The sequence below is a fragment of the Dermacentor variabilis genome, chromosome 1 (genome assembly GCF_050947875.1).
Source record: "Dermacentor variabilis isolate Ectoservices chromosome 1, ASM5094787v1, whole genome shotgun sequence".
In the NCBI taxonomy this organism is placed as follows: domain Eukaryota; kingdom Metazoa; phylum Arthropoda; class Arachnida; order Ixodida; family Ixodidae; genus Dermacentor; species Dermacentor variabilis.
Genome location: NC_134568.1, coordinates 187,472,190 through 187,488,497, shown reverse-complemented (window position 1 = coordinate 187,488,497; position 16,308 = coordinate 187,472,190). Strand labels below are relative to the sequence as shown.

The window sequence follows — 16,308 nt, the reverse complement described above, 5'->3', positions numbered from 1 at the left end:
ACAAGTAGGCCCTCAGAATATTATCTGTCAGCAGCCTAGAGTAGGGTGTAAGGATGCTTTTGTTGCTTATTTTAACACCAATTGGGAAAACTGTAACTCTGTAATGTCTGAGAATTGTTGAAGCTTGCACTAAAATTAATTAATGGCAAGGTAATGCTTAGAAATATTTTAGATGCCCTCTGAAATAAATATGTTTTGTTTCAATGACATATCCTATAATACAGTTTCACATGCGGCACAGTGGCTATTGCTGCTAGTGAGCAGTTGCAATTCCTACACGTGGCAGGTAGCACAGTAATGTGATCCACGGTGAAACAAAGGTTTATGTAACACCTTGGACCAGGCTGTATGTTTTTCAAATGTAAAGTTTGCTTTTGGAGGAAACTTAAAAAAAAAACATTTAATTATGGGGTTTAACGTGCCAAAACCACTTTCCGATTATGAGGCACGCTGTAGTGGAGCACTCCGGAAATTTCGACCACCTGGGGATCTTTAATGCACCTAAATCTAAGTACACGGGTGTTTTAGCATTTCGCCCCATCGAAATGCGGCCGCCGTGGCCGCGATTCGATCCCGCGACCTCCATGCTCAGCCGCCCAACACCATAGCCACTGAGCAATCACGGAGGGTTGGAGGAAACTTTAATAGCTGTATTTGCAGTAAAGCGAATGGCAATTCTTCCGTATGTGTTATAAAAGGATCGCGTCCACAGTATATGTAATAAGCATGGTCATATTACCTGCTAGTAATCATTTCCTGGTGGCTAAACCATTTAAGTTGAGGAATGTGTATAGAAGGAGTGTTAAATACTCACGTCTTCAATTTGATCATTTTCTTCATAAAACTTGGCAAAAGACACCCATAAAACATTCAGTTTTCCAGTGGCTAGTTTGGGGTCAATGGTTTGAACAGCCTCTGTGAAAGTGTTGATTATCTGGTGCCCCATTGCAAAGAAGAAATGCAAGAAGGCATCATAAGGAATATAAACAGTAAATACATATTAATCAGTGAAATAAAAAGCCAAATAAAATTTTGACCAGAAGCTTTATTTACCTCTCTAGGCTTTCCTTCAAAAAGCTTAACTCTCTTCAGCCACTCGTGAACATTGTGCGGATTCTGTCGCAGCAAGACACTACAACATAGGTAAAAATGCAAATAAGTCAGGATGAAGCAGTTCGCTTTTAAAAGTATTTTAGCAATTCAACAGACCTGTTCAGAAGGAGTGGTCTTCGATCCATAAGATCCTCAAAACGTGCCAGACGCAATTCAAGGTCAAGATCACCTGAACAAATGATGCAAGACAAAAACTGTTTGAAGCTTACCATTCAATTTAAGTTCAGTATTTTATGTATTAACATTTTTATTTCTGACACAATTACACAGGATACATTGTGCAGTTGTCTTTTGTTTAGTTAACCTCAAGGAGGCCACAAGAAGTGGTTTAATTTTCTAGTGAATAAAGAATGACTGGGGAATGTCCCAACTTTCTAGATATAAACTTTTATTATTAAAGTAGTACTGACACAAAAATGTGTGCTTTGCTATTTCTTTTCATTTTTAGGAGCTGCAGACTCCATAATTATGGTACCAAGCCTCAATTTCTCGAGAGTGCCAAAAAATACATTTATATACAACATCTTTAAACGACACGTTCGAAACACATGTCAAGAGTATTACAGCTTCGGACATGAAAAAGGAGGCTCAACATGCCACCAAAAGCTGAGGTGGAGGTGAAATGATATCACAAACAACTTAAGAGCCCGCTGGTCAGCTTAGTGTGGTGTTTAAAGGGCATACAATTAATGAGTCACAAAAAGCTGTTAAACCGGTCTTTCCAATTGGGCACTTGAAAACACAGGGGGTCATGCTCTCTCCTCTTGTCCCATAATACGCTGGACTTAAGGTTTCTGCAGCACAGCCGTTGTAGGTACACACACAACAGTGGCATGTGATACCACAATACTGCCACAACAAGCTTCAATGTGACGAGTCTCCTTTTCCACGTCTGAAACATGCTGCTACTGGAGTGTTTTAAAATGGTCGTATCAAAAGGTAATGTAATTATTTGTTACGCTCTCAAGGAATTGAGGCTCCATAGTGTAATTACTGTGTTGACGGCTCTCAAATAAAGCAGTAAATACAAGACAAAATTTGCCTGTCAGTACTCCTTTAATAGACTGCCGTCTTGGCAAAATTGGCCACAGCTAATGAAACACTGCCAACAGCAGATAAAACACCAGTTGTTAGTGGGAGATAGCACCTCCAGAAATAGATTTAGCAATTAAGATAAGTCTGTTATTACCTTCTGCCTTTAACACTCTCCTGCCTGTTCTTTTTTCTTTTCCTTTTCTTTCCTTTTTGAGCAGATTCCATAACAGTTACACCTAGGTATGACAAAATGCTTGATACACCATGTATTTTGAACTTTATTATAATGAGTCGAGTTTATAGACGATTTTAATATTACAGTATTTCGCTGCCATCACGAAGGCATGGCATCATGTGTGCTGTCTTTCAGCATATTTAGTACTGGAAGTCGCGTAATCTCAAGTTTCGGAGATGCGTTGAAGCGAGAGGCTGACAAAGCATTTTCTCCATGCTGTTGGCATTTTGCACAGCAGTGTCAGTGGGGGCACCACTATGAGCCGCGAGGGTGGAGTGAACGCGAAAGCATGGCTTCGCTTTGTACTGCAAATGTGAGCATATCGTCAATACGGCTTGAAAGCTTATTTTTCGTCGCCGACTCTCAATTTTAACAACATGAATTTCTTTCTTGTTTGAATTTGCTTTTTCTGATTGCCTGATAATTCAGAAAATTTTCTGGCCCCTTTCATGTAATTAAAATCTATCAGTAACTGTACTTATTTGCATAAAAGATCAAACTTCAATATAAACAAAATTACAATATAATCAAGATAATGAAGAAAATTGCCAATTTTGCTGGCTTCGTTACATTGAAGTTCAACTGTATTTACATTCTGCAAACAATGGAGGACTGTTTGCTTTATACATTTTGCTCAGCAGACTTTTCATTTTTGCAATGTTCACTTTGGCAGTTTCTTTTATACTACATATGCTGTTCTTTGCAACAGGTATACATTTTATGGGGAAAAAAAATCGATCAAGCGCTCACCCATGAGTGCAAAGAAATATGACCAATATGAAAAAGAACACCAAAACCGCATAAAGCAGTGGTGGTAAAACATCTCTTGGATTACTAGTGCCAACAAAACTGCACTTACTTTCTTCATTGGGCTTTGATTTGCTCGTTTCTTCCATTTTAGCACAGAGCACGCTTTCTTCAAACTGGGCATAGGCATCAAAAACCTAGAAAATTTTGCAATTACCTTGTCATGCAATGGTTAATGGAATAGCCACTTGACAAAATGCATGATCTTGCACGAAATTTACTTTGACATAAGTTGTAGGATAAAGCTATAACAACATGAGAAACCTCACTGCTGTAACCACGAAGTATTAGTAGCATTTTAATTATCTGCAAAAAACTTCTTGAAGTAACACTTTTTCTGACAAACAACAGACCTTTTGTTACCACTCTTTATAATCACACTACGACACAGCCTCAGGGTGCATAATCTTTGACCTAAACAGTAGGCAGTTTTAGAATAGGTATCCTATAAGCTTGGGTACCCCAAAGAAATAGTGACAACCAGTCAACAGGAGCAAAACAAATAGGATATTTAGGTTTCGCAAATGAATGTAAATCAAATCCAAAAGTTCAGACAAAGCACACGCACACAAAATCAAGAGTCAATGACTGACAGCATTCGTATTGCTTGCTTTACGGTGAATATGCTCCTGCTCCTGCACTGTGCATTATATTCTGTACATATGAACAATACATTTAAAAAAAAATTAAGGTCTGGGGCTTTCTGTGCCAAAACCATGATATGATTATGAGGCATGCCGTAATGGGGGACTCAAGATTAATTTTGACCACCTGGGGTTTTTTAACGTGCACTCAATGCATGGTACACAATGCACGGTACACAGGCATTTTTGCGTTTCGTCCCTACCAAAATGCAGACACCGTGGCCAGGATTTGAAACAATGAAATAGGCTTTTTAATTCTCTCATCTTGTCTTTTATAAACAAAGCTTATACAATAAAAAAAAGCTTTGGTTTCAATACCAAACCATGGCTTTGGACACCCTTATACTTTATAGGGATAAGTCGCCACGAGAACATCATGAACAAGCAGTTTTCAAATGTATAAATTGGACTGGCAGACAGCATAAAAATGCCATAGCATTATAAGTTATATTGAGTCTTGTTAATTACTAACTCAAAGCAAAAACACAAATTGCTTTAGTCAATGGTTCACTTTTCAGTAAAGGTGTGCAAATTTCCAAGATTTTGGACACAAATATATAGTTCCTGCTATTTGATTAATATACAAAAATTGACTACTCCATATTTTTTAACGTTTATTTTGGGTAAACATCTAGTGTAGCGACAATTATTACAGCTTGCATGAGAAACTTGGATAGAAATTGTAACTGCATGGCAGGTCTTAGAACCTGCTATCAACTCAGCCAGAAGTACTTCGCATTTGTGCAAGCGCAGGCCCAAGAAGGTGCAGCTTCTGCTGTAGCAAGTACCATAACAGCACAGGTGGCGTGGTTTTTAAGCGAGTGTCTAGAACCTTATACTGGACCAACCATAAAGTCCTGAATGACCCCTCAGGCTTGGTGAAAAAGCAGTTGGCAATAGCATACGCTGTTATGAACATCTCAGCCCAATTTTGCAGTGGCGCGTGGAGCTTGAAAGCAAAGCGTGAAATCACCTTTCTCTCAAACACTTTCTTTTCAACAGCAGCCTTCGTCTCACTCTTTTCAGGCACTATATTTCGTCCTATAGCACATTCCTATATGTGCTTGCTATTGGCCAATAGCTGACATCAATCAAAAAGGGTGTTTGGATCAGTGCACTTTTTCCTACTGTGTATATTTACTGAAGCAGTTTAATAAACAGGCTGAAGCAAAATCTGCTTTTGAATTTCAATAAGAATTAAGTACTTCCGGAAGAAACCGATTATTGTCTGCCCAGCGCTCAGCCGTGGTTGCCAGGTCAGGTCTCGCTTATTTCGATTAGTTTTGAACACTCAACTAGCCTCGACCCACAAAACTAAAGGTCAGACCACACATATGCTTGCCAGCACACACTCACTCCTGACTGCTACTGGCTAGACGCCTTGGCAAATTTCGCTTTGTATTCAGCTATTAACAGCACTTCAATATGTGCATGTTGGATGTGGCTACTATCCATCGCTGAAGCTGGTGCAGGACAAAGCCGGTCTGCATCACAACCAGACAGGAGCACATGAGCGTGAGCATGCACTCAAGCCCTGTCATGCACATAGCAAACGCTACGCATATGCACTAAAGTTGCATGTAGCTGCGGTCTGCTATGCAACGCGGATACCCCGCCTGCTACGACGAGTACGCTGACTGAGCGCACGTCGACGTGCCGAGAACAACGGTGTTTGGCACATCGTAGGGGCCAAAATCAGAAATAGTGGTGTCTAGCTGAACATCCAAAATCAAATTTGAACTGCGTGTCATGGTGACGTTCAGTAGGCAGAGTGTTACAGGCACGCCTCACCATTGTAATTGTTCAGGGCCCCTTTAAAACTGTCTGAAACATTTCTTAACCTAGCATAAATTTAAGAGTCACCTGGCAGAACCAACACACCATGTTTGCATCACTAAAAATGTAAGAATGTGATATCAACAGACCTTTACAGATGTATTGGGTCATGCATATATACTGCATTCAATTATTTTCCTTTTGGTAGTTACAGAAACCACAGTAATATTTCAGAGGCATCTCATTCATACCCTCTGCAATTGAGCTTGAGTTCATTTACCTCTGAATGCAAACCACAAAATCGTAATCAGCAGCTTTGTTTTCCCCCTCCCTTTTTGTCTATTCTGTCCACATTTCCTTGTACCAAGATTTATTCGATATTCAATTTGATATTTGGAGCTAATTATATCTGAATACAATTTGAAAATTTCAATACCCATGCACCCTCACTTTTCAGGTATTGTGGTGCTACAAATGGTCAACACAAATCTAGATGCCTTATGCCCTATTCTAAAGCTCTGCAATGCAGAGAGGTCCCCCATTCTAAAATTGCCTAGTATGTCTAAACAATACGTTCTTTGTTCAGCACCACGTTGTGTCACCTTCGCCTCATGTCCCATCCCATAGTGCTCGTATCGCATAATGAAAAACCAACAAGCTCGATGTGTTGGTGTTTTTGGTTGCAGCAAAAAACAATCATTCACTGTACTGTGATGGGTGTCCCCATCTTTTCGAATTTATCTCGCATGCAACATATGCAGTTCTGTATAAACAAAAATGTGACAACTTTTAATAGATGCATGTTTAGGCAATGGAGTTATTTGCTCCGACATATACAGCATGCAGTTTGAAATGCCTGACTGTAGCTCACATTGTCCAAAATGGGGTTGATAGCAGTTTTATTGTCTGAAAGCTACACCTGAGCTATGAGGCTTGCTGTAACTGAAGGCTCAAAAAGAGGGCCACATGAGGTTTCTAAATATCAGCACAGAAGTATTTCTATGTTCGAGCCCCATCACAATGCAGCTGGCATGGCCAGTAAATGAACCTGCCACTGTAGCTCAACACTTACAGTGTGCTGCTATGCTCAGAAATGGAACACCATAGCCACTGAACTAACACAGCAGGTCTATATACAACATATACATGTACCAGAAGCAGAATACCATAATGGAGCTAAAAGAATAAAAGCACAGCCTGTGCCAAAACCGTAACTCGTGAGCTCAATGTCCTGCTGTGAAGCTGTTGTTAGAGATACTGATCTGCTCACATAACGCAGAAATCTTAGAGCTTCAACACCCTAAAAGCAAAGCAGTGACCACAACCAGTGTTCACATCACAACCAGGGCTCACATCAATTCCCATCACTGTCACAATGGGCTACACCTTTCTGACACTGCTAGCATCTATCCACATACCTGAGTGAAGTCCCGGACAGTCAGGACCGTCTGTATTGCTTCTTCATAAATGTCTCTTGCCTGTTAAACAAGAAATAAATGCTAAAGATGTTCTCGAAAAGATGATAAGTTATTTTCACTGAGTACAGTGACCTTAAATGTCACTTGAAACACAAAAAATCACATGCCACCAAATAAAACACTGAAGTAGGATCCTGCAACAATAAATCAGGTCAACAGTCATAATAACAAATACATCTTTTTTTACGATGCTTTTACTTTAACATGTGGTTAAGCCCAACACTATTCCACAGCAAAGATGATTCCTTAACATCATGTTTCTGCAGCTCAACCTGCCAATGCATTTGACACTATGTAGGCAGGAAATATCACTGAAAAGAAATGTGTCCAAAAGTGCCCCCCAGCTAAATGTAATTCATCACATCAGGAATCTGCTGGTTCAACCAAAAGGTACACGCTAGAAGAAATCATTCTAGAATGTGGTCCTAGATGAAAGTAGGTTAGGACAGATTCGATTAGGTGAGTAAGTATTAGGATTGATCTTTTTTCCTTGTTATGTGCCCTAAACCTACAGAATGGTAAAGACACAACCACTAAACTTTTTTTTGCCTACGCACTGAAGCTTTAATTTATGTCCCTCAAATGCCACCAACAACTGCATCCAAATAAAAAGTTTTTAGGCTACCTTCCACAATAAGGGCATTATGCTTTACTGTAGCTGATCATATGACTTTTCTGTAAACTTGGCCTTTACCTATGGCTTTCAAAGAGCAACAAGAACAAAAAGCAAGACATGCAACTTCTATCTTTAACACACAAGCACACACAAGTTGCTTTACATAATGCAGACTATCTTTACAATGGGCATTGAATGAATTCTAAGTCTGGCATAGAACAGAGAACCCTATGAACAAAAACACTTATTTATATTTCAATCCTGTCTTCCCTCCCTGCCCGAGTGCCAAACATAGCATACTTTGAGTATTACTTTCAATGTCTTCGATAGTTGACACAAAAAAAACTTTCACAGCACCTTTGGAAATAGTGTTCAACAGCCTTCGAGTTCATCATGAAGTAGTCCTCAAACTTGCTTGCTTGCTCGAATGTTGAAGCAAAGAAATCACTGGAGCACTTTTTTTTTCTTGCGTTTCAGGTGCCCATGCATATATCATGATAGCATTCCACTTTATTTGATGTGGTGCCATACCAGACACGTACAGTTGATTTGCCTTTTCCGTGAGCACAATTAGCATTAGCATTGCTCACCCACTTGTTCATTTTGATCATTCCAGCACTTCTTGGCCAACCTCATTGCCTTAAATTTATCCTTTTCCTCTCTCTGCAGCATTGCCACAAGTAACTATGTAAGTTTTTGCCTGCTGCATCTGTTCACACGAAAGCTTTGAGCTTGCTGCATGACAATTGCGGACCTGCAAGAACTAGTTTCTGACCTCAAGCATGATGGTGACACTGTTCTTTACATGTGTCGTTTTCTTCCTCAGCTCTTCGTAGAAGTGACATTCTCAATATTTGAAAACACCAATCAATCCATACAGCTTGACTTGCTGTTTGCCTTTAACAAGCCTTTATTCTGCAGATACATTATATAATAATTCAAGTGTTGTACGTGTTGCTGACTGGATAATACCTGCAACTTTAGTGACAAGTGCAGCCATTAGACAAACACCATAGACTGCTTATAGAGTTGCTGGAGTCATGAATATTTGCATTACAACATTTCTCAAAGGCTACACATGTGCAAAGCATGTAGACCAAGAAGCCGCGCGTACCTGGGAATTGACGCATGCGACCGAGATGTTTGCATCCATTTAAATGCACAAACGCTGAAAGGTTAATGTCTGAGGACCGTCAGCCTTCGCATGAAGCAGACAAAGTTAAACAGAAGAAAAGATACGCTGCAGAGGAAAGTAAGCTGTTTACTAAATTTTCAGGCGTCCTTGATTATTCAAAATTCCCTTGACGCCACCATCAACTCCACAGAACTAATGCAGAACAGCAACCGAAATTTTGGAAGCTGTATAGTGTCTTGTTCTATTTCTCAGACTGATCTGTGTGCCCACAATGTTGAAAACATTGCGATCGCAAACCAAGTTGTCGCCATTCAAGTGTTGCCTGAGCCCTCACTTTCGTTGTCAAGGTGGTTTTTCTGCTTTCTAAGTGCCGTGCAGTCACTGCAACGCACTTCTTTGATTCGGCACCAGAGCACAACTTTGGTCGCTGACTCCCGACGAGCCGCGCTTGTTAGGTATAGCCAGCGGGATTGTTGGGCGGCATGCCGTCACAGGAAGCTCGCCCTTGATACCTTCATACCTGTAGATGATGACAGCGATTGGGCATGCGATCGCATGCACACGCCGAGCTGACGGCAGTGCGTATAAAGTGGAGCTTGGTTTCTTAGGTGAGCAGCCAACGGCAACTACTGCAAACACCTACCAAGTTTCTATGTGCGCAAACTAGTAGGAATGGCAGAACAAAAAGCCTAAACGCTCCAAATTAAATCTGTGGAACACCGCGTAAACTGATAGCAGTCAAAGTCACATGAGCAATATCCGCGTTCAGTGAGGAGTGTGCATCGCTGATAAGCGGCCAAGCAAAGGTTTCTCCGTTGTCTAGGGAACCCTTGTGCACTCGCATCGCACTAACACTTTATTCTTTCGTTCGTTGTTCATTCGTTTGCTTCACATCGCCCTTCCATCGGTGGCACACCTCGTTGAGAAGCATGCTCGCTACCGCGCTTGTCTGCAGAATTTTCCTGTGGAAGCCGCATTATAATCGGCATTTCGTCTCATGCGACTACGCTATAAGCGGTGTGCGTATACATGGAGTTCCATGGGAGGGTAAACGGGAGTTGGGAAAGGATGCTTTATCGCTGGTTCTGCACAATAAGCAGTTACATTATAAGTGGTCCAAGATGTACCACATATTTTTCTATTGGTGCACCTTATGTACATATGTGTGTGTTAATTTTTTTTTTTGTTCTTTGAAAGTATGAAACATACTGTGCAGCAGCATTAATGACAATGAAAAAGTCAAACCTTGCTTTTAACAGCAGAGCAACTTTACCCACGAACAACAGCTTGTAAGGTTTGATATATGTAGGCAGCATTCAATGCAGTGATGACAGTAGCAAATGCTTGCTTACCATCAAAAATAACAAACACAATGTAAAATTTCAGAAACAGCATGTAGTAAGATAAAATGGTGAAAGAGGGGGCACCCATGCTACATGCCTTCCAAGCCCAGTGGCAAACCTTCTTTTAATCACTATGCGTGTCTTTCTCAAGTGCTAAGTGGCTCGGTGTAGACCCTTTACAGTGAGCAGTGTGTGCACTGTGCACCAGAGGCTATCGCGGGCATGCAGTCATTGAACACCTTAAGAAGTGGGAGCAAGCAGGCATCAACTGCCGCTGGCCACACCAGCAACATTCCGCCTAGCCAGGGATCCCTTAGTACCACTGATATAAATGTGGAAGAGCTGTGGGAGGACGTGCTCTGTCAAGAACAGCAGTAACTGCTTCAGAAGCTTGAACATGTGGAATGAGACCGTGTGCGAGCTTCGTCCACCTCAGTCGCACAAGGGGAGCTCGTGTTTATTTACGACTGTTTGTCATGCACACCTTTCCGGAAGCGAGCACAACAAACTCAACCGCCAGCTGGCCAGCAATGACTCGCAACTGAATGCTGGCAATGACTGAGACGCTAACACTGCCTACAGAAATAGAGTGTTACCGCCACCACTGGCATAATATATCACAGAATTTTGAACTTCGATAAGCATGCAAGTCAGCGCTATGCCCATTACCCCCCCCCCCCCCCGCTTTCCTCCCAAGTGTAACTGACATACTCGAGCAACTTCCCCTTTTCATAGTAGCGAATTTAAACATGGAATAATTGGTGGGCACTTCTAGCTTTCTTTTCTTTTTTGCACTGGGAATCAAACAGCAGGGAAGCGATTGCTCTGCCACCTGTAGCATTCTTGTCTATGTGTACGTGAATGCATAAAAAAAAAAACATTCCCATTTTATCCTATCAGCACTGGCGACAAGACTGACACAGTTGGAACAGACCATATAGCTGGAGCAGGTCGCAAACGGGCATTTTCTGAGCGCACACACATGCCTTATCCCGAATGAAGTTGTTGCACATACATTAAGGGGGGACCCTGCATTTGAGAACATCTTTTTTTATGTCTAGGTAGATTTTGATGAGGCGTGCTGAGTTTATGTATTTACACATGCTAATTTAAGATATACATTTGGCTTTCTTGCAGTGTACGTAACCTTCAAGAAATTAAAGAAAATCAAACTTGCTTAGAGGTGAGCTAGTTACTTGATCATGTTAGCATGCATTCACTCCTCCCCATCCCTCTTGCGCAGAAGGAATCGGGATGTCTTGTGTTTCTCTAAGCACTGTGACGTGCCGCACGCCTCGTGGCCTACACAAGTTATTTACTAACGTGACAAATGACGCAGCAGTGATTCCTACCTATTGTGTCCTGGCACACGCGCTTTGATGTCATTTTTGCCGTTCAAACTTTTCAGGCAGAAGGTCGCTTGAAATAACTTTAGCCTTGGCTGACATTTTTATAGTATTTTTGCTAGATTTACTAGCCATACAGGCTCTAAGTACATGCCTGAGATGGCTGGCAACGTCATTAAATTGAAACTGTGTCACGAGATTACTTTGTTAAATTGCAAGGGGGAAGAAAAAAAGAAGAAGAGAAGAAGACATACACATGCACACACACGGCTTTCTAGCGAACTCAGATCGAGAAATAAAAAATAGTTCAGCACAATGTGTTGGCGGGCTAGTTGGTGCGGATCCATAAATACTTTGTTTAGCGCAAAACAACGGACACAAGGAAAGGCGACAGGACAAGCGCCTTGTCCTGTCGCCTTTTCTTGTGTCCGTTGTTTTGCGCTAAACGAAGTATTTAGAGAAATGAAAAGTTTCTTACATCGCGAGTTTCGCTAAATCAAGGTTCATTATATGGAGGTTTGACTGTATATATGATGTAATAAAGATTGACATACAAAAATGACTTTGAATGATCAGAGTATGCAGTGATATAAGAATGAATGCTCTAGACTAATTTGAGCCAAAGTATCACATTTCGAACACATAGTGACATCCAGAACGAACCACCACTTTTTGAACATTTCTATCACAATATCTGTCTGTTTACTGCAATCTCTGTTTGTCTACCTTTCTGATTAAAAAAAAGTAAAAAATTATTGCAATAGGACAAGTACAATCAGAAATATCATCACTCCAAAACAGTGACAAATTTCACGCGTTTATGGTGATTATGGCAAAGCCTAAATGACCCAATGATGACACAGGGATCCAATCAACCAAAAATTAATGCGCTACATCAATCTGAAGCAACGGAATGGAAACAAATAAATTCAGACAATTTTCAGCTCCAAAGAGCAGGGTCTCCCTTAACAACAACGGGCACACGGCTGTACAAATTGCTGCTGTAAATACTAAAATATAAAGGATAAAAGCAAACATAAGGTTGATTGATTCGTCACCATCAGCTGGTAAGCTTTTACAGACTATGGGTGCAATGCAGATGAAACGGATAAATGAAATGCATATTTACACTGGCTATGCAGCTTTAACCAAAGTTTTGGTGTCGTCTACAGACTCACTGCTTGCCGAGGCAGCTGAAAAAACGTCTGTACGAGCCGTGCCTGTGGCTGCCCTGGCCATTATAAACAAGTGAGCAAACATTTAACGGCGCACACGTGATCACGAGACCAAATATGCTGGCGCCCATGGGTATGGTGCTGTAAAGGGCCTATACATGCCTGTGCTGTGTCATGAGGCCAGAGGCTTTCACTTCACTGTCAATGTCAGTATAATTTTCAAAGGAACTACTAGCAAGAGAGCACAGGAACTTCGCTTCTTTCACTTTTAAGCCTGTGCCATCTGGTAAGCTTCCTCTAACCTTTTCTTTCTTTTCATTAATGGTGAGAACAGAGAGCTTTAGCCTGTCCATAAAGCTGCTGAAGTTTATGTAAAAAGGAGTTACTTGAGATGTTTGGACCAGCGGTCATGTTGATAACGCCATCTCGCAGCACACAAGAGGACGCAGAGCTATTAATGCAGTGACCAACCATATTGGCAGCTCGTGTAACGATTTGGAAGGAACTTAATGTTAACATGCAGTCTTTTTTTTTTCTTTTCGTACGTCATTCTGCCATAACACCACTTCCTTGGCCCCCCATTAAAAAGTTTTGCTTTGTGCAGTACCATGCAACTTGTCAGCTTTTTTCAAAAACCTTGTAACTTTATCAGGAGCCAGCAATCACATGTGGCCAGTATTGCCGCATCGCGTCAGCAAGATTCCAGACCAGCACTATTCCAGTTGGGGGGAGGGGAGGGCTTATTCAGAAAAGCAAAGAGATTCCCTTATCTTGCACAAATCATATCCTTATCACCATCATGGAGCAGCAATGAAAGAAACTTGAGATAATCAGGCAGATCTTGAAATGTCAGCCTCAGAACACACGAAGTGCGCAGCTGTCAAAATGTGCACGAAACAAGCTTGACAGTGATTCAAATTTGTGTCAGTTAATAGGAGCACTCCCTGCGTGCCATGTGACTGCAGCATCAAACTGTAACTTTAGTTTTTCTTTATCACATTTGCTTTTTTTTTTTACTTCTGCATGGAGAAATACAGTGCTGCGGCTATCAGAATCTCCAATCTCTCATGTTTACGGCAATACCAAGATCCTGGCGCTGCGTTGCCAAAAAGCATAGAGTTTCATACAAAAATTACTAGAGAGAACTCTGTTACTGCAATCGTTCAGCCACCATGGGAATGATGGGAAGTACTACGTGGATTTGTCAGATCTTCATACTTGTGTATTCAGACATTCTTGTGGCTTTGTTTATTACACTTTGTCTGTCTTATTGTCCTAAATTTCAAGGCGATATATACTACTCTTCTAAGTGCAGAATATACTCTGCGAACACGCACAATCGCTACTAAGTACAGCAGCTCAACCTGTTGAGGTGGCCAAATTGAAACGTGCCAAGTGTCTCAACACACTGGCTTGCACGCAAGAAACTCATATATTCTGTGCCGTTTGTCAGTGCATGTGTCGGTAGCGCAATGGTTTCAATATGGGGCTTCTGTGCTAGAGGTCCTGTGCTCGAATCCTGCTGTTAGACAATTTTAATAATGGTTACGTAATTATTTAGTACACAGTACTTTGGTTAAAATGACGAATTTTCAAGGTGATGGAGCCGTTTGAAGCCAGATGGATGAAGTTTCGGCAAATCCATGTACTTCCCATAATTCCCATGCTGGCTCACCCAGATTGCAGCTCCCGTAGACACTAGCACCAGAATGCGTTGTTGGGCAAGTTGGTTCATTGTATTTGGAAAGATTGGATGCGCTTTGTAGACAATCACAGGGAAGAAGACGGGACAGGCACAAACTAATAACTGGGGTTTATTCGAGAGAAACACTTAAATATCAGTTCATGCCAGCGCAGGCACATCAGGGCATCAGCAGCAGATTTAAAAAAAAAAAGAGAGAGAAAACAAAATCAGAAAAAGAAACCAATGGCGTGGCTCAGCTAATCATATTTTCTAGGAAACGTGCCTCCCTATGGTAAAGTATGATCGATGTGTCACTGATGCATGCTTGTCCCTTCTTTTTTATAAAATATGCCTCTAGAAGTTCTCGTGCTTTTTCATTACTGCACTTGCACAGGATCTTAACCTGGTTGAGCAGAGGCCTGCATTTATGATTTAGGCAATGCATGGTTTTTTCAGATTTTTTTTTTTTCATTTTTTTTTTATCTGCTGCTGATATCTGCCCTGATGTCTCTGTGCTGGCATGAACTGATATTTAAGTGTTTCCCTCGAATAAACCTCAATTGTTAGTTTGTGCCGGTCCCGTCTACTTCCTTGTGATTGTCTACAAAGCGCATCCAATCTTTCCAAATACTGGCACCAGAATTGCCCTCTAGTAATTATTGTATCTAACTCTATGCCAAAAAACCGCACTCTCATGATTAGCAGTGCAATAGCACCTCTAGAAGTCCGATTTTCTTCCAAATTTCAAGACCGCACACTAAAAAGTGCAATTTTCTCAAATTATGCTGCATATTTCTTCCAAATATTTTGCTATGAGATAAAGGTCCCAAGATTGTGAAAAACAAAAATTAAAAACAAAAACAAATCTTGAGCATTTCAAGATTCCGCTGTAGTCGAGAGGTGACAAATGCCTATCAACAACTATTACGCAGAACAGAAAACTGCATAGCCAATGATAAGGTTCTATTTCTTATATTAAGGAGGGTTACGGCTTGCGAAAGTGAACTTTTGTACCTCTAATTTAAGTTCGATAAAAATTGCAGGATGTGTTCAGGACAATGTTATAAGGCCAGGTGCCAAATTTTATTATTCTAGAATAATTTTTTTAAGGAGTTACTAATTTTCAAGTGTTGAAGTGACTACGGATAGTTGTAAAAAACTAGTTCTAAAATGACAATAAATTTTGGAATTCCTGTGCCTAATATATTACCATAAAGGCCCAAACTACGCGACTGTGCAGCTGTGCTGTTCAATTTCCACAGTTTTTATTGAAAAAGAATGCATGATTGGCTTCACCAGGAATTGAACTTCCACCTTGCAGCCAAAATTGGAATTTTCATTAAAAAGATTGCACAATCTGCAAATTTCACTCCACAATTGCATTACGCATAAAATTCTACCCAAGTAAGCACCTTACCGATAAGATTATAAGACTTCCTTTTCTTACCTATACAAGAACGACAGTTTTTGCAATCACAAACATTTCTGAAAAAACACAAGCTGATAACAACGGTTCCAAAAGTTTTCAAGTGTGTCATTTTATTCAAATTGCATCTATCATAACTAAAATTCTCCTGCAGCATACACTGGACCTTCTTCAATTAAGCTTTCTTCTCTTGTAATAGCTGCAAACTTTCTTTTTTTCCGAGCCACTTTTGAGCTGTCAAATGCCCTGGCTTTTGCCTGGTGCTCACTTCTAGATGGCTCGTTGTGCGCGTTCCACAAACTATGCCAGGTTTCCCCAGCACTCCAGCACCCTTAGGGCCAGTGTTGATCTCTATAACAGCCAGGGCTGCAGCAGTTTCAGCAGTCTCCAAAAGTGGATCTTCGGTTCAAGCGAAATGTGCGCCAAGAGAAGTGGAGCGAAACGGGCCTTGGGCAAAGTGGCATGAAAGAGTTGTAGCAGCTATTTATTAAAAAA

General features: G+C 40.9%; 1 protein-coding gene across 2 annotated transcripts in view; it reads right to left on the bottom strand.

The window, feature by feature from the left end:
• Positions 1–16,308, bottom strand: part of fand (Pre-mRNA-splicing factor SYF1 fand) — a 118,546-nt gene that overhangs the window by 85,222 nt on the left and 17,016 nt on the right. For both annotated transcript variants that reach the window (XM_075701379.1, XM_075701381.1), the window contains 5 exons: positions 7,029–7,088; positions 3,243–3,327; positions 1,210–1,282; positions 1,054–1,132; positions 815–934 (listed from right to left, as the gene is read on the bottom strand). In XM_075701379.1, coding sequence (XP_075557494.1) covers positions 815–934; positions 1,054–1,132; positions 1,210–1,282; positions 3,243–3,327; positions 7,029–7,088 — 417 coding nt within the window. The remainder of the gene's footprint in view (positions 1–814; positions 935–1,053; positions 1,133–1,209; positions 1,283–3,242; positions 3,328–7,028; positions 7,089–16,308) is intronic.